Here is a 19235-nt window from a genome sequence, read left to right as displayed (position 1 = left end):
GACCAACTGGCTGTGAAGTGTCTTTTCGTTAAAAAATCCAGCCAAAGTAACTTGCCCCAGGACATATAACAAGGGAGTGCAGCCACCAGTTTGCCCACCTAAATTATTAAAAATCAGACTGTCCATCCACAGTTTGCATTGAGTCCCCTTCAGAAGAGCTCTCTCAAGATGTTCATGAGAAAATGGGGTATATGCCACTTTGGGAAGGTTTGGATTAAAGCAGAAAATAATACATAGGTACCAAAAAAAGCTATATTTAAACATCTCAATTCGGTACCATTTCTCCTATTTTTTTTTTAAACTCTTATCCTGGAGGAGCTGAAATATTTCCTGTGCCTGAGTTAATGCTGCCAATACGATGTTGCTGGAACTACTTACATGAATTTTCATACTACATCAATATACCAAGATTTTCCACTATCTGTGGTAAAACAGAACCATGTTTTTGGACCAAAAATCGATTTCACTTTGCACTTGGAAGAGTGGGGGGGAGAGGGGGGTGGGGGAGAAAAAAGAAAAAAAACTACAAAAATCACCATGAAAATAACATGCATTTTTCATCAGAAGGAATGGCATGTTCTCCTTCCCATCTCTCTCCACTTTCTGGAATGTTTTCTATTAATATTAACATTTTTTTTCTGCCCAGCTGTTTCCTCCCACTGCTATCTCCCACATAACCTCTTTGCAGGTGTGGAATCTTTATACCAGTCCCAAATTGCTTTTTTCCTGGCTGACAAAAACCGCTTTCAGAGTGCAATGCTTTCACCCTTTCAAAGACACCTACAGCACTAAAGGGCATGGACTCCGAAGTGTTGACAGTCAGACCCCCGCAGCCCCTGCCACCTCTCAGCAGCAGAATGCATCGTGCTATGAAAATGATGAACGATCTGCAGTGGGGTGATCGTGTGTTATTTTGACAGCCAGGAGATGGGAGCTGTATCAGGTGTATATATTCCTCCAGAGAGGCAACAAAACAAGGTGGTTCAGTCCTGCTTCCCAGGTCACATCCTACATCAGCGAGCTGCTGAAAGCAATTGCTGTGGGCAGCTGCTTTACTGTCCATCCCTCATCACCACTCCAAACTGTAAATCTCTCCTGAGGAGAATGCATTACCTGCTCTGTCTTCCTGGGCGCTCCCCCAGCCTGTTAGGGGATGGCTGTTCTGCAAGTGGGGGTTCCTGAGGGTGCACACTGCTGCCTCCACCTCTCCTTTTGCAGAGAGAGATCAAAACAGAAAGGCCCAAAGGAGGAATGAAAGGTCTCACCTTGGCTTCTGTTAAAAAAAAAAAAAGGAACCAAAAGCTTAGAAGGGGGATGAATTAGATTGGATACCAGCACCAGGAGAAAGCAGTCATTTTACTTTACATTCTGAAACCCAATTTTCTGTGGCATATAAATCAAAGGAATAAAATCTGCTGCAGGCAATAACTGTCATTTATTCCTGTAGTTGTACCTTGAAAAATCCCCAAAGTTTGTTCTGGGAGCAGGAAGCCCCAGTGTGCTGTACAAGAGGACATTCAAGTGCTCCCTCTAGACAAGTGGCACACAAATCCCTGAGCTGGTAAGGCACATGTCACAGCACAGCCTCTCCCATGTGAGTCTGACTGAAGCTAAACTTCCTATTTGCTCATAACACTGATTTTTCAGACAGGCTTTTGGACCACAGCACAAAAGCCAGTCCTGGCTGCATGGAGATCTGGGTGGGTTTGCATTTGGCAAGCATGGGTTGTGCCTGCACCCCCTCCCATAAACTGAGCCCACACTGGCAGACTGAAGGGTCAGCTGTCTCCCCACATCTCATCTAGCTTGCAACCCAAACCCCAGGAAACATGACTTTTCACCCCTTTCCCCCTTCCAACTTTTAAGTTTAGTACAATTTCATTTCAAAATTGCAACTTCACTTTTCAGAAACGCTTAGAGAAATAAAACACCTAGAAATGGTTAACAGTAATGCTGCTACAAAGTGAGAAAAACAGTTTCCTACTAAAGAAGGGCTGTGTACACACTCATAGGGAAAAACAGTGGGAAGTTCAATTATCCATCATCTGCCACATTAGGAAGAGCCAGGTAGGGCCATTTCAACCTCTTTCTAGAGCTGTTTATTTAGGAGACTGTGAGGCAGGAGCTTGTATCTGGCTGAAATCAGCACACAGGCTGCAGTCAGCTCATCATCCACTGAGAGCTGGAGCAAGCAGTACATCTGCCCAGCTGACATAATTCATCATCGAGAAGAGCAAATTCATCCCAAAACGCTCCAGTGCCCTTTGCTGGGGAGCTCCATGTCCTGTATAAGCACAAGGCATTTGCTGAAAACCAGCCTGGTGTGCCTAAGCCTACTCTTCTCCCTCTCACAGCTCAAGAAACGGAGGCACACACAGTCAGTAATTTGTCCCATGTTACAGAACAAATCAGTGCCAGCACAAGGAGTAAAAGCTGATTAACAATTACAGTAACACTGTTGTTCAATGTGTCCTAAATGGCAGCACAAGGAATTAAAAAAAAAAAAAAAACCACACAAAAAAAAATCAACATACCTAGGTCAAAGTAATTTTATTAATAAATTGCAAGAACAATTTGCTACATTTTACTGAGAAAACCACAGGTTTATGCACCAGGGCAGAACTTGGAAAGCTGCATACTAAAATGCCGATTATGCAAATTTACCTTATGAACATTTTTAGACAAGAAGGAAGCAGGGTTTATTTTCTTTAATTAAAACCAGAATCCTACGTAGTTCATTAGCATGGATTCTGAGCAAAATGAATATTAATGTAGCCCACCTCTCCCAATTCCACCTGCCAGAAATATCAAGGAAAAAAAGGTTAGAAAATGGATTCCTGAGCAACAGTAAGTGCAACTAGCTAATGTCACTGCAAGGCTGCTGGCATCTTTGAAAGGTCACAGAGATCAGGAAAACCTTTTTGAGCATAAAAAAGCAAATAACACTGCCACCTTCAAAAAGGCAGACAGAAGATCCGGGGAACTTCAGGCTGCTCAGCCCCGCTTCAGTCCCCAGGACTGTTACAGAATAAGCCATTATTGGAAGGTGTTCCAGGCACAAGAAATACCAGGTGATGGGGAGCAACCAGTCAATGCCAATTCACCAATTCAAGGGCAGATTCTGCTTGATGCCGACTGCCAGGGGCAAGGACTGGCTCTGTGGCAGAGGGGACACCATAGGCACCATTCACCTTGACTCCAGCAAGACTTTCACTAGCATGTCCCACAGCAGCCTTGTAGCCTGAGGATGTAAACTACAGAGCCAAGAACTTCGGGTCCATTGGGCTCAAAACAGTCAGTGCTTTGAGCTTAACTGTCAGGTGGCTACAAGTGACAGCCCTCAGTCACCAGAACCAGGGCAAAACATACTGAACATCTTACTTAACAGAAGGGAGCCCAGCCAAGGGCACTGGTTTGTGCAGCCTGGAGAGGGGAAAGCTCAGAGGAGACCCAACTACAGTTTCCTGCTAGAACAGGGACTGTGAAGAAGACAGAGCCAGACTCTCCTCAGACATGCAGTGAAAGGGCAAGAGACAACAACTGCAAGCTGCAACCAAGGAGTTGGCCATGAAGAACAAATGCTTGGCCATGGGAGCAGCTAAGTGCTGGAACCAGCACCCAGACAGGCTGTGGGACCTCCACCACAGAGGTTTCCAAACTTCAGGGTCTTGAGCAACTTGGTCTAGCTTTAAATCTGGCATAGTAATTCACAGGGTTGGACTAAATGACCTCCAAATGACCTTTCAATCTAAATTTTTCCATAATTCTGTGATTCCAATTTCCTGTGTAAATACAAGTTTAATCAGTGAAAAGCAACAAGGCACATTTATTCTGATGGGGCTTCAGGACATTCCACCTGTCAGGTCAGGTCTCAGACACCATTACTGTGCTTCATCAGCCAAAAACTTCATATATTGTTTCCGAGCAGGAAAATCATCAGCCGGCCTGTTGTACGCAGTCCAGACGGGTTCTCCAACAAACAGCCTCATTGCCTTCACGTAATTCTGCCAAAGAACAAGAAGTGACAAGCAATTTAAGAGCTCCTTTTCGAGGGATCTTCATTCCAAAGCTAGGGTTTCATTTGCACTTCTGCAGAAATTTTTGAAACTATTTCATGATGGACTGAAAGCTTCACACAACCCAGAAAATAAAAGCACTATACTGCTGTTCCTGCTCCCGGTGCCTGCCGTGGGAGACTCTGGCATAATGCAGTGATACATTGTGTCATGATCAGAACCTCCAGTTCAGGCAGAGGCAGTACTTCTCCCTGTTTCAAAGAAACCAAAACCATCCCGTCTTATCCAAATCTTTTGCACTGGATCCACAATAATCAGCAGTGCAGCATTTAAATCCTATTTGCTTAGTTAAACAGCAGCAACCAGAGTACCCAAGATGTTTACACAATGCTTTTGGGGAATACCAGAAGCTTTGAAGTCAGAGCCATAAAAACTGAATGGGGAGTGCATAAACTGCCCAAAAAATAATGCTTACAGGAAGTGAAAAGTCTCCAGATTCCAACAGGAAAAGCAACAGCCTCTCACACCAGCTAACCAAAAGTATGCCTGGTGCAAGGTACAGCTGTGGCAGCAGAAAATTGGATTTTACATCCTGCAGAAGTGCTCCAAACCATGGGGCTATGGGGAACTCTCCTCTTCTGTCCACTACACTACAGATTTAGACCCTACCTATTCTATAAAACACAGATAGATTATTATCTTACACCCAGGCGTTCAGCAATGGTAAGAATAAAGTTAGGTACCAACAGAACTTAGCTGCAAAATGCAAGGGTCTAGAAGCACCTAAAGATTTTACTTTGAAGATGCTTCTGGACTAAAGCTCCTGAAGTAAACAAACATTTAAGACTTCTTGGGGATTCAACCATAACCCCTGACACTTTGTCTATGTAAAGAAAAGGTCTTAAAATAGTAAATGCAGCTTATTCACTGTGGATCTCAAGATGCAGATGGGAAAAGTCAGGTTTTTCACCAAAGCAGCATCTCCTTTTTTCACATGTATGAACACTGCTATCTGGACAGCTGATTCAAAACAAAACCATTCTCAAGGCTTCACCAGAGATGTGATTTTGCCACACAGGAGACAGCACGTTTCCCCATTTTGCAGGGGTAATTCCGTTACAAACACATTTGTAAAAGCCCACAAGAAGAGAAACACAGATCAAGACATTGAGTGCAAATCTCATGCTCCCACTGACAAAAATACCATTCCAAAAGAGGTCACCTCCTGTGAAGCCAGCATCCAGCTTAGCACACAGTAGTTGCAAGTAGTGGCTCTGGACCCTTAAATCCTTCTTTCCCCAAAGGTGAATTTAACACTTGTGAAAAATGTCACTGCTATACACAGACATGCACTTCTATCCCTACAAAAATACACAACAAGGCAACACAGAAGGATCCATCTACACCTTGTCCGCCTCAACTGACAGCTGGGGCAATTGTGGGAGGGTCAGCCCAAGGCTTGACATGCCACAGATATCATGTGGCCATGACTTACAGCTGACAAGGAGAAGCTGAATTTGTGACCTGGAGATGAAAGGTTCAGATGCTGTGAATTATTTAGTATTTTTCATTCTCCTCCTTCATATCTATTTTGCTAATGAACTGCAAGTCTCAGGGCATGTAGTTACTAATGTGATATATATTCACATGGATTTGTCATCAAAATTTATGGTAATCTACAACAACATACGTTCTCATCCAGTGTAAATCGGTGATATATGCCGGCAGGGAGGGTTATCATGTCTCCTTTTTCCATGGAAATCCGAATCCATTTGTCGTCCTTGTCTCGAACATCAAAATAGCCAGATCCCTCTAAGATGTAGCGAATTTCATCATCAAGGTGTAAATGTTCTTCATAAAATGTTTTTATCTAGGAATAGCAAATATTTCTTAAAACTACTGAACATGGGAAAACTGCAAAGAAATCTGGTAGAAACATGTGGCAAAGCAGAGAAAGGCTTTCAAAGGGTAACTGTGTTTTAACTAACAGAGGAGACCAACATAGTTAAGATGGCCAATCCGGCCAGGCAGTCCCTGTCTCAGGACACATCTAAGCAGGCTCATACATTTCCTTTGGAGGACAGAACTCCTCTGACAAGAAAAGCAGCTCTAGCTGTACATAACCATTCTCTGAATAACAGTAATGCTTACACCCATTTGAAAGAGAAATGGGTAAAACTTCCCACTGCAGGATTTGGTCCTTGCATGTGCTCAGTTTGATCATTTTGTGCCTTTTTTTTTCCCCAACGTGCAATACCAGAACAAAGCTATAGATTATCCCCCCCTTTTACACTGATGTAGAGCTGAATTAGTTGCACCGAGTACTACTACTGTCTGTGAAAATGCAGTTACTGCCAAACATGGCCCATCTACAGCAATCTGATATAAAGTGTGCCATGCCTGCCCACACACAGTGAGACCCAGCTCCAGGCTCTCTCGTCCAAGGCAGCGGCAGCACCCTTCTCTTTTTTTCTGGAATGGTGAATTCTTCTTCTACATGCACAGAATATAAAACACATTTTAAAAGTACAATTAACGAAGAACTGAGAGGGTTAGTGCACAGTGAGCAGTGCAGTGCCAGGTACCATTACCACCTGCTCAGGTCTGGATGATATTCAGCCACACTCGTGCAAATGTCCTTGAGCCAGAAGTGATCTGGCACAGCAGGATGAGCAAAAGTCCCTACATCTTGTAAAGAATGTGTTTCTGTCAGATAAAGCCTACCCAGGATATCTACCTAATGAGTTACTACCTAATTCACCTTTTCACCAAGATAAAACAACTAGAACACAATGGGCTTAAAACAAACTGGTAAATGGAAATTTAATAAAAATATGAAAGTGTCATTGGGCTGCTGTCCTCAAGTCAGAGCAGCAAGCCAGCAGCACCTGGAGGCTGGGATGAGAAAGCTCCTTCAAGGAGGCTCACTTGAACAGCACTGAGCTGTTATGAAATTGTCAAGGTTCCAACTCCCCAAGGTAACAATCTTCTTGTACAAGGAATGTATCCCTCCAATTCTGTAGGGTTAACACTCACTTTAAAAAGGCACATTACGCAGGCAGCCATTAGGACGTTTTAGCCTTCAAAGCCCTGGCCCAGCTGGCAGCCACTTGCCAGAGAGGTTCTCCGAGGACAGGTCAGCATTGGCAGAACTCTCCTGGTAGGAATCTTAGTTTTGAAATGACAGTGATAGAAATGATCCTCAAAACCTCTGAAAGCAATCTACAGAAGCAAAAGACCTCTGCTATCTTTAAAATAATATCAAAAGGTCTTTTTTAATGTTAAGGACTTCGGTACAGGATGTATTTTAGACGTGGAAGCCTCATCCCTGTGTCCTGCTGGCTGTGCAGGTGTCACACGCTGGCCGCACGCTCCAGCGGCAGACGGAGCGGAAACCCGCAATGAAAACAAAGTTTCGCGCACCTTTTCCTCATAATTTGGAAGCTTGTCCTTATGTATGGTCACTATATCCATCCAAGAATAATTTTCTGCTCTCCGAATCTCTTTCAAGCATGGATCAGTCTCATAGTTATCAGCATCCAACTAAAAAAAAAAAAAATAGGCAGAGAGGGAAAGAAAAGAGCATTCGTACGCCATTGCTTAAGGTGGAACTCAGGGAACTCGTGGGAATCTCGAGCTGCCGGCAGTGCCGGGGCGGGCCGGTCCGCAGGGGGAGCTGCCCCAGGGACACGGGGTGCGTGCACCGGCCCCTGCCCGGGCTGCCTCGCCCTCCGCGGCCCAGCCCGGCCCGGCCCGGCCCGGCGCGGGCTCCCCGCGCGGCTCAGCCCGGCGCCGCAGCGCCCCGCCGTACGCTGCGGTACCCCCTGCGCTACCCCCCGCCGTACACCCCGGTACACCACGCCGTACGCGGCCGTACCGCCGCCGTACACCCCGCCGTACCCTGCGGTACACCACGCCGAGGCGGCGCAGCTGCTCCAGGCTGACGGCGCGGTTGGGCCGCTGCCGGTGCGGGGCCCGCTGGTCCTCCTGGGACTCGTCCATGTACCAGGCCTCCACCATCGCGCCGCCGCAGCGTCCGCGGGGCCGGGCTGGAGCGCGTCCCGCCCCGGCGGGGCTCCAGCGCCCGGCAGCGAGCGGGGACCCGGCCCGCCCCGCGGCCTGAGGGAGAGCCTTTACGGGCGCCAGGGGCAGCTCCGAACGCGCTGAACAGGGTGCGGTGCGGAGCGCGCCGCTTTCGTTTGAGGGAACAGCTCCAGGCTGAGAGCCGAGTCTCGCCGAGAGAGCGGCCGGGGCTCGGGGCTTCTCGCCCGCACCAGCCCCCTCGGGTAACGCGACTGACCGGCCACGGTCTTTGCATCGTGTCTGCCCTGGCTGTAATGCGCTGACAGAACAGTACGTCTCAGGCTTAAAGGCCTGCATTGCAACCCCACAATAATGGAAAAATAAAGAAGACATTAGAAGGAAAAAAACCGAGTGGTAAGAAATGCTGCGCAGAAAAGCTTGCATGGTCTCCATCCATGGAGATACAGCCTCAGCGTCCTCCCCGAGCTGGAGTGAACACGACACACTGGGGTGTGTCCCCTCCAGCCTCCACACTTCTCAGTCTATATGATTCTATATGGCAAATAAACCAACAGCCAGTAAAACACGATATAAGAATAGACAGACAACTAAAACAATCCCTCCTTAGCATTCTTCTTCCTAAAAAGAGTTTTATACTTACCAGAGCGTCTCAACCACTACTATTCCAATTTTTATAAAAAGGTACCAGATCTTTAATAGTATTCATGTTTGAGCAGCACTGGTCATCAAACAGATACTCTAGAAGCTGTGTTAAGGCAGATGGAGGACAAGGAGATGATTTGCGACAGCCAGCACTGAAGGTCATGGCTGGTAACTGCCAATATTCTCCTAAACTTGCAGTTTGCTGAAAAGAGGACTTGGACATCCAACATCCTCTGCAGGCCCTCAAGGCCTTGTTAAATACTTGTGAAAAGTACTATTTCTTTTTCATCCTTTAATCAGCCTTATTCTTATAACCTTCTTCTTTGCTTTCTTCTCTCCTAAATTTCCAGACTAAGAATATTTGTATCAAATTAATATAAAACTGTCCTATTAGATTTTGTTATAATCTACCTATTAGATGCAGGTAATCAAGTGACCTAAATTCAGTATTACACAGTTCTTACGATTTACCCACCACTAGCTTAGTTTTTCCAAAGCTTCTGCTTCCAAAAAAATACTGTTTTCCATACAGCAAATAGGATTTACTTGTTCAACTGAGTATGTACCATAGGCAAGTAATTAGAAATCTGGTTGGGGTGGTGGATCTTATTCTTGCAGCCAAACTTCCACATTAAACAGATACCTGTGTGCAGATATACAAAAGAAGCAGAGGGGGCAATCCAGTCAGTGCCCTCATGACCCCTAGATGAACTCTAATGTACAGCTTTGGAGAAAAAAAAAAAAAAACAAAAACCAAAAAAACCAACCCTCACTGATCTATTAACTATTGGCTAGCCAGTTTCCTCCTCCTACCACAACCATGCGACTAAATATGTAAAACCTCATACTTGGCCTCAGGATATGATATTATAATGCATGAGAACTATTAAGTAACAAGCTTCTGCAGTTCTAACCATTTTGTACAGCAATTAACAAATACAAAAACATTTCAGCTACTTCTAGCTTAAGCCCTACTATTCAGTGGTACAAAGGTATCATATAGAGAAGATGACACAGATAACACAACAAACCTGTTTGCTTTTCCTGTATACTTGCATAGAAAATAAACCCATGTTGATTACTGGTAATTACTCTCCAATTCAAGTGCACATTAGCCATTCCATTAATCTCATAATTGACTGGAAAAAATGAAGTCAAACATTTGATATCCAGAAGATATGAAGAAGCTTATCATCTTCTAGTCCCATTTCAGACGAACTGGTCTATTACTACCTTTGGGACAACACTGAAGAGGAACTAACAATGCTAATGAGAACCAGTATGCATAAAAAAACCTACTTAATGGAAACAGGAAGCCAGAGACAAAGAGTTTGGACATGAAGCAGGTACAGAACAGTAAAAATTCATTGTTCAGGTTTTCTTGTGATCTGGCTTCTTTATTTATGCCACCCTGCAAAAAACCATGATAAAAGCAAGCTACTGGTGCTGTACCTGACACTGTGAGGCACACACAGGTCAGTGTTACAAACCCATCTGTGGATGGACATCTGTCTTAGATGACCTCCTACCAAATCAACCAACCCCAAAGTCTGCCCCAGCTATTTTGGGCTGCAATATACACCTCCGTACAAAAAAAATAATTTATTTCACTAAGAAAAATACAGAACACTTCAATTTAATATTACTTCTCCAGAAGCCTGTCTTTATGGTGAATTCATAAGTACACAAGACAGCTAAAAACACTGACCACAGCCCTTCCAATAGATGCAGAAAAAACAAATTCTCAGTATCATCAACTAAATATTGTCTCAATTATAAAACAAATGCAATAGAAGAAAATGTGGGGTTTTCCTTCCCAGAAGTTGGTTTATATGTAGTGCTTCAGGCCAGAAAGAAGTACAGCTCAAAGTTCAACTCCAAAACAATTACAGCAGTTCAAGCTGTTGCTGTCATGTTAGGCCTTTTCCTCCCAGCGCAACAGTCTCTAATCCCAGGACATCAGCACTTCTGTTTACAAGCTCCTTCTCTTGCTAGTCTATCAGCTTCTTCATTTCCTCGGAAGCCAGCATGACCGGGAATATGCATCTGTCAGGGCAAAATATAGGAGTGTTAGATTTGAAAGAAACCAGGAAGAAAGTAGATACATGAAATTTGATCAAACAACACCCTGTCACTGATAGTACAGGAGCACCTCCTCAGAGGTCCTCACCTAATATTTAGCCCTTAGTCATTCTTCCCAGGGATTTTCATAGTCTCTCTTCTTCTAGGGAAAGTCTTGCCAAACTGTGAAAATCATCTTTATGGGAATTAGTGAATAGCATAAGGACCACCTAACCTCTCCTTTAAGACATGCAGACAACAGCTCTAACTCAAAATTCCCACTTACAGAGAAGAGAGAAAAACCTCCCTGCATTCAGTGCTTAGACTGAGTTAATCTTTCCCCAAAAGCAAAAGACCTCTATTCCACTAAAAGCCTTGGTAGTTAGAGCACTTGCTTAGGATACAGACACAGGATATTAAAAGAATCTCTCAATTTTTAGATGTCTTACTTGTCCATCCATCAATCAGGAATGGAAAAATCTTTCAACTCTAATAAGCCCATCCTTGTCAGAAGTAAGGGTGGAGTAGGCAGGTGAAGAAAAATCAAGCTTGCTATTTGACAAGATCTGAGAGGGGACAAGCATGAAGGTGTGTGAGATGATACTAGATTTATATGGCAAGGGTTTGGTACCAGGTGAAGGGCTGCAGGTGTGAAAAGACACCAGCAGTGCCCCTACATCAGACAGAACCAGATCCAGACAGCTCCAAAAGGGACCCACAGTTAGACACAGCTAAGCCCACCAGCAAAGCTGATGGCTCTTCTGTGATAACATGTTTAAGAAAGGGTAAAAATGCTGCACAACAGCCAGAGAAAAGACTGAGAATACATGAGAGGAACAGCTCTGCAGATGCCAATGTCACTGCTGAAGGAGCAGGTGCTCCAGGCACCTGAGCAGAGATGCCCCTGCAGTGTGTGGTGCAGACCATGGTCAGTCAGCCTGTCCTCCTTACAGCCCAGGGAAGTCCATGGAGGAGCAGACATTCACCTGCAGCCCATGGAAGATTCTGTATGCATACAACACTCCTCCTGAAACAAAATTCTTCCCAATTTTTAAAAGAGATTCAGGTTTAAGAAGTGTGCATAAAGGAGTATCTTTTAATTATGTAAAATATTCCCAAGAACAGTTGGTCTTTGAATTTTTAGTTTCTCCTCAACAGAAAATAGGAGCAGCTATAGAAAATCAAGTCAGCCTGTAAACTGGAGTCAACAACTCTAACACAGAACAACATGAACAGAGTATCTGCAATAAATTCCCATTAAAAAATTGCACATTAAACATCTACATGACCCTGTTTTCTACAGGGGAAAGACAGAAGCTGAGTAAACATGCCATTAGCAGCTGCAAAGTCAATGGTATACACATTTTCTCAATCCAGTGCTCTTGTAACACAGTTAAGCTAAAATTTAAGAGGGGAAGGAATATATTCCCTAAAGTGTTAAGCACTGATATTAAGGTTTTAGAAAAACACATTTTACCAGAAATACCCATATATATATCCAGTTACTTCTTTACTGGAGAGCAAAACAAGTTAAGAATTGTTATTTTAAAGATCTTTTTGCCAATTTTTCTCAGAAGAAACACAGTTAAGGCATAGAAAACTAGAGTTAGCTTATTTGGGGTTACACACACTTGGTTTTCTCAGTTTAAAGACACTCATGTGATTTACTCCAACAAACCAGCATCTTAATGAGTTCTGAAAAGCAAATACAGAAATTCAGCTATGACACAAAAAGACAGTTATATTCCAAGGTTAGATTTCCAGTAACAGAAATTGCATCTACTAACACACTAAAAATAATTATTGCAGGCATTTTCTAAGTAGTAGTAAGAGACAGGAAACAAACACAAATATTCATTTAAATGAAATACTGGTTCCAAGAATCTTTGTTATGTTGCTAATTTGCTTTAAACACAACAAGCAGCTCCTCTGTATTTACAGTTTTATTTAAGGATGTGAGTCTTATGGTCTACAAAATTCTCAGTTATGACCACACTTGTAAGTTTTTACCAGAAACATGTTTAAGATGTCATTAAGAATAAGAAACAAGGAACTTACCCACTGAATTTCTATGTCTTTTACTAGATTATCAAGCCTTTCAAAATCTTCTTTATTTATTACACTTCCTCCTGAACTTGTTCTCCAGCCATTTGTTTTCCAATTGTCAACCCAGCTCGTAATACCTGTGCAAACAGTAAACAGTGCTATTAAAGGAGCCAACAAGGATCTAGATGGAGCCAACAGCCTTTAACAAGACATTAACTCCTGTACAAAGTCTCAGACAAAGACACTGGAGACAAAAGATAATTCTTGTTTCGTTCTCTGCTGCTATCTTTCAGGATTGTATTTTTTCATTATTATCTGAATTACCCAACCATGTTTTCCCAAAGAGAGATATTTAATTTAAATACTACAATCTTATATACGCATTATACACAAATTATCTCATTAACTGCAATAAACTGAAGCTAAGGATTTGCTTGATGGTCCAGTAACCTAAGTTTACTGCTGGCCAGAAAATTGTCTATGTTCTGCTTAAGTAAGGATTTTTTTTTTTTAAATATCTTAGCTCGTGTGGACAATGTAAGACATCCTTACTGCTTTCATGACCTGAACCAAATAGGAAATCACCAATCTTGCACACAAAACCTCCTTAAAACCAAACTACATCCATTTGTACTTAACTACAGGCCTCCTTCTCTGGCATTTTTAAATAATAACTCCTAGACACATCTACAAAATAACTTTGGTTGAACAAGAATCAGAACCTGCATCTTGGTGACCCAAAATGCAAAATGAAACTGCAAGCAAAACCAAAGAGATTAAGATAAAAACAGGGTAAAAGAGCAACATTTAATTTTCAACCGTAAGTAGCACTAAGTTTTTGTTTAAGGTCATTTCAAAAAAAACCCCACAAAATCAAATCTCCAAAGCAATCTGGAAACATGTACTGCCTTTGTAAAACTGAGGAAAAAAAGAAAGAAAAAAAAATACTTATGCAGTTCAAGATTATCACAGGAACAAAATCTGAAGATCTTGGGGAAAGAGGAAGAAAGTTTTTTTCAGAAACTAAGTCTTATCAGCTGCTTCATATGGTATTTATAGAGAATAGAATTAAGTTTCCAAAGTCTTTGGATGAAGGTGAAACTTTTAATACATACTCTGAGCACATATCATTTCTGGCTAGTCTTTCAGTATAGCCTAAAAGCTTAGAAGCAAGAAAACTTGAATGTATTTCACACATGTGTTTAAGACAGCCTCTCCAATCCAACAAAAAACCTACAGGTTACCACATCAACTTCCAAGTCACTTCCTGAGTACAGCGTTCACAGCCTATACATAAGCAACAATTTTTCTAGATCTTGTGTCACACTAAGCACCTCAAGACAAAAATCCTGTTGTTACTTCTGTCAGTAACTACTGTAACTGACACTTTGACGCTATTTTTATTTCCTATGGTTAGCAGGCAAGGTCTGATACTCCAAAGTTTTCCACCAAGCGGTCATGAGTGACGAGTTATGCATTGTCTTCCTTACATTCCTCTCTCCAGGACTCAGAATGTTCTGTGGGTCTTAATATAATGAAATAGCATGCAGTGTTTTTAAGTATCAGGAAAATTAAAATTGTTAACTTACCATTAATAGTAAACTTGCTATCAGTGTAGATTATTAACTTCTTGATGTTTTGACTCTTGGCTTGCTCTATTGCTTTGCAGGCTGCCTTAAGAACATTTCAATACAATCACAGTTCAGAAAGGATTCTGACCACACAGAATTAAAATACCAAGAAAGTACCTGATGCTAACACAGAACTGCGAAGAGTATTACTGTAACTTCTTCACCAATGATTATCAACACATTTTAGTGTAGAGGATCCCAAAATTATGTATGCAGACAATGCCTTTTTGATTCAGGCAGAGGCAGGCACCTAAGTTGCAATGGCAAACAAAACCTCATAACATTCTGAGTTTCAACTCTGTGCTGAAGGAGTAGCTCTCTGAACCATTTTCTAACTACCAAAACCTCTATCAACTGCACAACAAGTTTTAGGCATTTTCTCCAAAACTTTGAGAAGGAAGGATTCATATCGGTTCCAACAGTCTGGAAGCCTTAACGGGTTCTGCAATGTAACATGGAGAAGTGGCTGGGTGTGGATGTAGAACTGAAAAGCTCTTTAGTGACAAGTTTGATGACTGGCACACCAACACCACCTCTGCTTGTCTCTAAAATAAACTTTGCAGTTTTCAAGCAGATCAAGTGCCCATTTCAGTTCATGTCCAAACACAGAGTATGGCATAGCAGCAGTATCATAATTAAGAGGAGATGAGAAGGGAAGACTAAACCTGCTGTCACAAACAGAAGTTAGCCAGGAGCCTAGAGTTGTTTCTTAGATTTACCCAAGGATTACGAATACTCTGATTCTGCCATCCTAAGAAGCTGACTCTCCTCTTAACCAATACTCAGCAGCCCTCACTCCAAGGTCTGAAACATACACATTGAAAATGAAAGGGAATCTATGCAGATTTGAGAGCAGACTTCCCTAATGTAAGGCTGTTTAAATAGCTGTGCTTGGTGACATTTGGGAATTCTCAAGGTGAATTACCTTCTTCAAAGCCAATAAAGACCAATAAAACTTGAAGATAACTATTTGTTTGAAGTCGTAACTCTGGATATTTTACATACTTCCCTTAGAGCTCCATATTGGTTTCTGGAAACCAGAGTTGAAACAGGCTAACATGGAGAATTCAGGACATTGACTACTTACATGGATTTCTGCTCTTTGATTAGTCTGCCGTCCAGGAAGTCTTTCACTGGTATTTCTGTGTCCAAAGAACAAATAGTAGATTAGTTATCCCAAGTATTGAGACTGGTGTAAAATGGCTACACATTTAAAAATTAAAGACAAGAGAGTTACTTTTATTTTTATAAAAAAGTATGAATGGATATTCTAGCTCTAGCTTTCACCGGCATAGAGCAACCCACGTATCAGGACCTGACATCAGTATGACATTCCATTTGTCATCTTCTGTGCACACCAACTTCTATTTTAAAATTTTCCAGGTTACTTGAATTCTAGCTTCAGCCCTCCAAAATATTTCCAGTTGTCTTTCCCAGAGAAGCTGCTTTCTTTGTTCCCCTCAGTATCTCCTCTGTCTCATAACATTGTCATTATGAGTCTCAACATCAGAGTTTCATATTTAAAAGGAGGCTGGTATTGTAAAGCACATAAAAACCAAATAGAATATATTAATAAAAAAAAAACTCCAGCCAGCTACTTACAAAGGGTGGCCTGGTCCCCAGTAGACACCTATTCCAGCTCGTGCCCTATTACGTCCATTACCAGTGCAACAGCCATCTGTATAAACAACTGCAAAGTCACCTACAAAAAATTACCAAAATCAGAAGTTCAAGCACTTTAAGAACATGGACTCTTTAAGCTGAAAGAAATGTTTGCCAGCATATTAATCCCCAAAACATCCCTCCCCAGAGAGCCCTTCCTAAAGTTTAACTGCAGAAGCCACATGAATTAGCAGCACAGAACACCACAAGTGCCACTGCAGCTTGACACCCTCACTGCTGGCTGTCAAACCAGCCAGCCTCAAGAACAGCTTCTGCCCCACGTCCCATACATCTCAGTATACTTCATGTCTTCTTCAAAACTTCCCAGCTACAGCAATACACTTAAATATAGTCTGTAACCCAGACACACATAAAATCACACCTAGAATGATATGGTTAAGCTATATGTTGGTATCAGTTAAAACCAATCAAAATTAAACTGACGGACAATGTGAACAAATAGATCACGACTCACATTTTCATTTCAAAAAGCAATAGTGGGCCTAATGCTGCCATATAAAAACCTCTCTAAAAGCTTTCTAATAGTTACACTTGTTACTTCACAGAGAGCAAAAAAAAGAATATTAAATTAATTATCAAAGACCTCACCCATATATGAAAACTTATCTTCACTGACTGTTGATGTTGAGCACACTGAGCGTGCTTCATCATGTTTTACACGCTTTGCAATCTGCTCTTCGTTTGTAGACTGTTCATATGGCCTTTTACATGTACTACAACAAACAGTATTGAATTCTGGTTCCTCTCTCTGGCTACCACTTTCTTGAGTTACAGCTGGAGGACCAAGTGCCCCTTAAAAAAAAAAAAAACAAATTCAGCAAAATCAAATTTTATTCGAAATGACTGCTTCTAAAGTCAACAGTTGATATCAACTATTAGCAATGTTAGTCTTATCTGACACCACCCCAAACTATTATGCAAAAAGACTAGAATACACAAGTCATTCTTCATCCTAAATCAAACCGAAGAAGAAACAGACATGTAAGGGCACTTACACCTTAATTACAGACACAGAACAAGCAACGCTCTCCAAGGACCCACAGAAACGCTCTCATTGCCCTGGCACATCCACCGCTGCGTCCGGGGGCCACCGCCACGGCCCTGCGCCAGTGACGCGGAATGAGCGGGGGCTGGTGCCCGCCTTCCGACAGAGGCCGCAGCGCTGGCACAGCCATCGTGCAGGGCAGGCGGGCCGCCTCCTGCCTGCCCCGAGCCCCGGCGGGACGGCCGCCCGCCCTCCTTCCCCTCCTCCCGCCCGGGCGGCGGGACGCGCTACCTGCTGCCTCGGGCTGCTGCGGCCCCGGGAGGCCGGCGCGAACGAAGGTCCAGGCGTCCTTCTCGCTGGCGAACTTCTTGAAGCTAGCGAAGGGGAATTTGTTCACCTGCTCCTGGCACTCCGCCCTGCAACAGAGCGGGCCGCGGTGAGGCCGGGCCGGGCGGGTTCCCCTCTCCACCACGGCCCTTGCTCACCAGGTGCGGTAGACGCCGGTCCGCCGGCCCTTGCGCACCGCGTAGAACATAGAACCGGCCCTGGGGAGAAAACAGGAGTGACTGAGCACGGCCACGAGCCAGCGTAGCATCGCACGGCCCCGCCGCCATCCGCGCCCCCGCCCCGCTCTGCGCCCACCCCAGCACCGCTGCGCCTGCGCGGCCGCCGCGCTCAGGGGAGCGCCGGGGCGTCCAACAGGCCGCCAGAGAGGCCAAAGTACCGGAAAATCCTGCGGCGCGGGGCTTTGTATGGGTTGGCTTATTTGTGTGGTTGGTTTTGTTCCCTCTCCCCGCCAATAATGGTATTTTAAAAACCTAAATCAGCTGTTGTTTTGGGGGCGGGGCACGAGGTGTGTGAGGTTGCAGCGGTTTGGCATCAACCACCTCGTTCTGGAAGCCCCAGTTGTTAAAAGGCAAATGAGACCTCTCAGGTGCGTTGACACATTTAGCACGTCCAAAAGGCTGGAGCTGAACGAGGTCATTAAGCTGGTTCTCATTCTGCTGTGCAAATCAAGGGTGCTTGTGTTCTAGCTGAGCCCTGTGCCGAGGTGGCCTCTGGAGTGAGGAGAAACACCTTCACAGAATCGCAGGATCCTTAGGGTTGGGAGGGACCTCTGCAGGTCATCTGCCAAGGCAGGGTCACCTGGCGCAGGTGACACAGGAGCATGTCCTGGTGGGTTTTGAATGTCTCGAGATAGGGAGACTCCACAATCTCCCTGAACAGCTGCCACCCTCTGTGAAAAAGTTCTTCCTCATGTTGAGGTGGAACTGCTCATGTTTTAGTTTATGGCCACTACTCCTTGTCCTGTCGCTGAGCACCACCAAAAAGAGTCTGACACCATCCTCTTAGCAGCCACTTCCAAGATATTTACATGCATTAATGACATACCTTGCCCAAGCAGTTCAAACCATTGCCAGCTGCAAGCTGCTGCCACGTATCCTCGTATCCGGACTGTCATGTACTGGGAGACCAAAGCTTGGAGCTCTGGATATGTGCCAAATTCAGCACCTCAGCTTCTGACAAGATCAAAGTAGCAAAGATGGACACACTGGTGTGGCCACCTCCAGAAACAGCCCAAGGTATCCGAGCTGCTGCGTTTTCAGCTGTTGGACTTCCCTCATCGCTCTAATACAGATCCCTGTAACAAAGCTGACCACATGGTGCCAGAGCTGCAGTGTTGTGTTCAGATTTACAAGGGTGGCCCAGTAAAATGCCAAGAATGCAAAACACTGGCGTTAATTTTGCTTTCTGTTGCAAAACCAGCAAATGGGCTCAACATTACTATGTGTATCACTTGGATAACACCTCTCTTTAAAAAAACCCCAAACCCAAAGAGCTTATGTATTTGACAGGCCTTGGTGGAACAGAGAAACAACTTGGTGAGGGTTGTATGAGAATATAATTACTGCATTTTTCTTGCTTCTTCCAACATATTCATAAGACTTCATATACTCTTACAAAATGCTTATGTGTGCTTTTCTCAGATCAAGATTATTTATTTACACTGATTATCTCTGTAAAGGTTTCCACTGAGACTTTTCATTACTTCCTGCCTGTGATATTTTTATTTTATTGCTCTTGATTAACTTTTCTTTTAATTATAATTTCCTATAGTGGAAGGAT

At 43.5% G+C, this 19235-nt stretch overlaps 2 protein-coding genes across 3 annotated transcripts; both read right to left on the bottom strand.

Annotated features, from left to right (window-relative positions):
• Positions 1–2525: 2525 nt before the first annotated feature.
• ADI1 (acireductone dioxygenase 1) lies at positions 2526–8090 on the bottom strand. Its single transcript, XM_042033074.1, has 4 exons — positions 7917–8090; positions 7440–7559; positions 5707–5886; positions 2526–4004 (listed from the first exon to the last, which is right to left on the bottom strand). Exons 1-4 carry the CDS (start codon positions 8034–8036, stop codon positions 3882–3884), a joined length of 543 nt encoding a protein of 180 aa, XP_041889008.1. The 5' UTR covers positions 8037–8090; the 3' UTR covers positions 2526–3881.
• Positions 8091–10288: 2198 nt separating this feature from the next.
• Positions 10289–17747, bottom strand: RNASEH1 (ribonuclease H1). Of its 2 annotated transcripts, XM_042033077.1 has the most exons (9): positions 17594–17747; positions 17400–17524; positions 16712–16915; positions 16043–16142; positions 15528–15582; positions 14399–14483; positions 12822–12946; positions 10873–10946; positions 10621–10748 (listed from the first exon to the last, which is right to left on the bottom strand). In XM_042033077.1, the coding sequence occupies exons 1-8, from the start codon at positions 17701–17703 to the stop codon at positions 10887–10889; spliced, it is 864 nt and encodes a 287-aa protein (XP_041889011.1). In that variant the 5' UTR covers positions 17704–17747; the 3' UTR covers positions 10621–10748; positions 10873–10886. The 2 variants fall into 2 exon arrangements, with proteins under 2 accessions (XP_041889010.1, XP_041889011.1); XM_042033076.1 differs by lacking the exon at positions 10873–10946 and having other exon boundaries at positions 10289–10748.
• Positions 17748–19235: the final 1488 nt, after the last annotated feature.

Source organism: Corvus kubaryi, unplaced genomic scaffold, assembly GCF_017639235.1.
Source record: "Corvus kubaryi isolate FWS band 111438036 unplaced genomic scaffold, C.kubaryi_AGA036_p1.0 37354, whole genome shotgun sequence".
Lineage (NCBI taxonomy): Eukaryota > Metazoa > Chordata > Aves > Passeriformes > Corvidae > Corvus > Corvus kubaryi.
The sequence above is the reverse complement of the archived record's forward strand: the minus strand, read 5'-3'. Positions and strand labels throughout refer to the sequence as shown.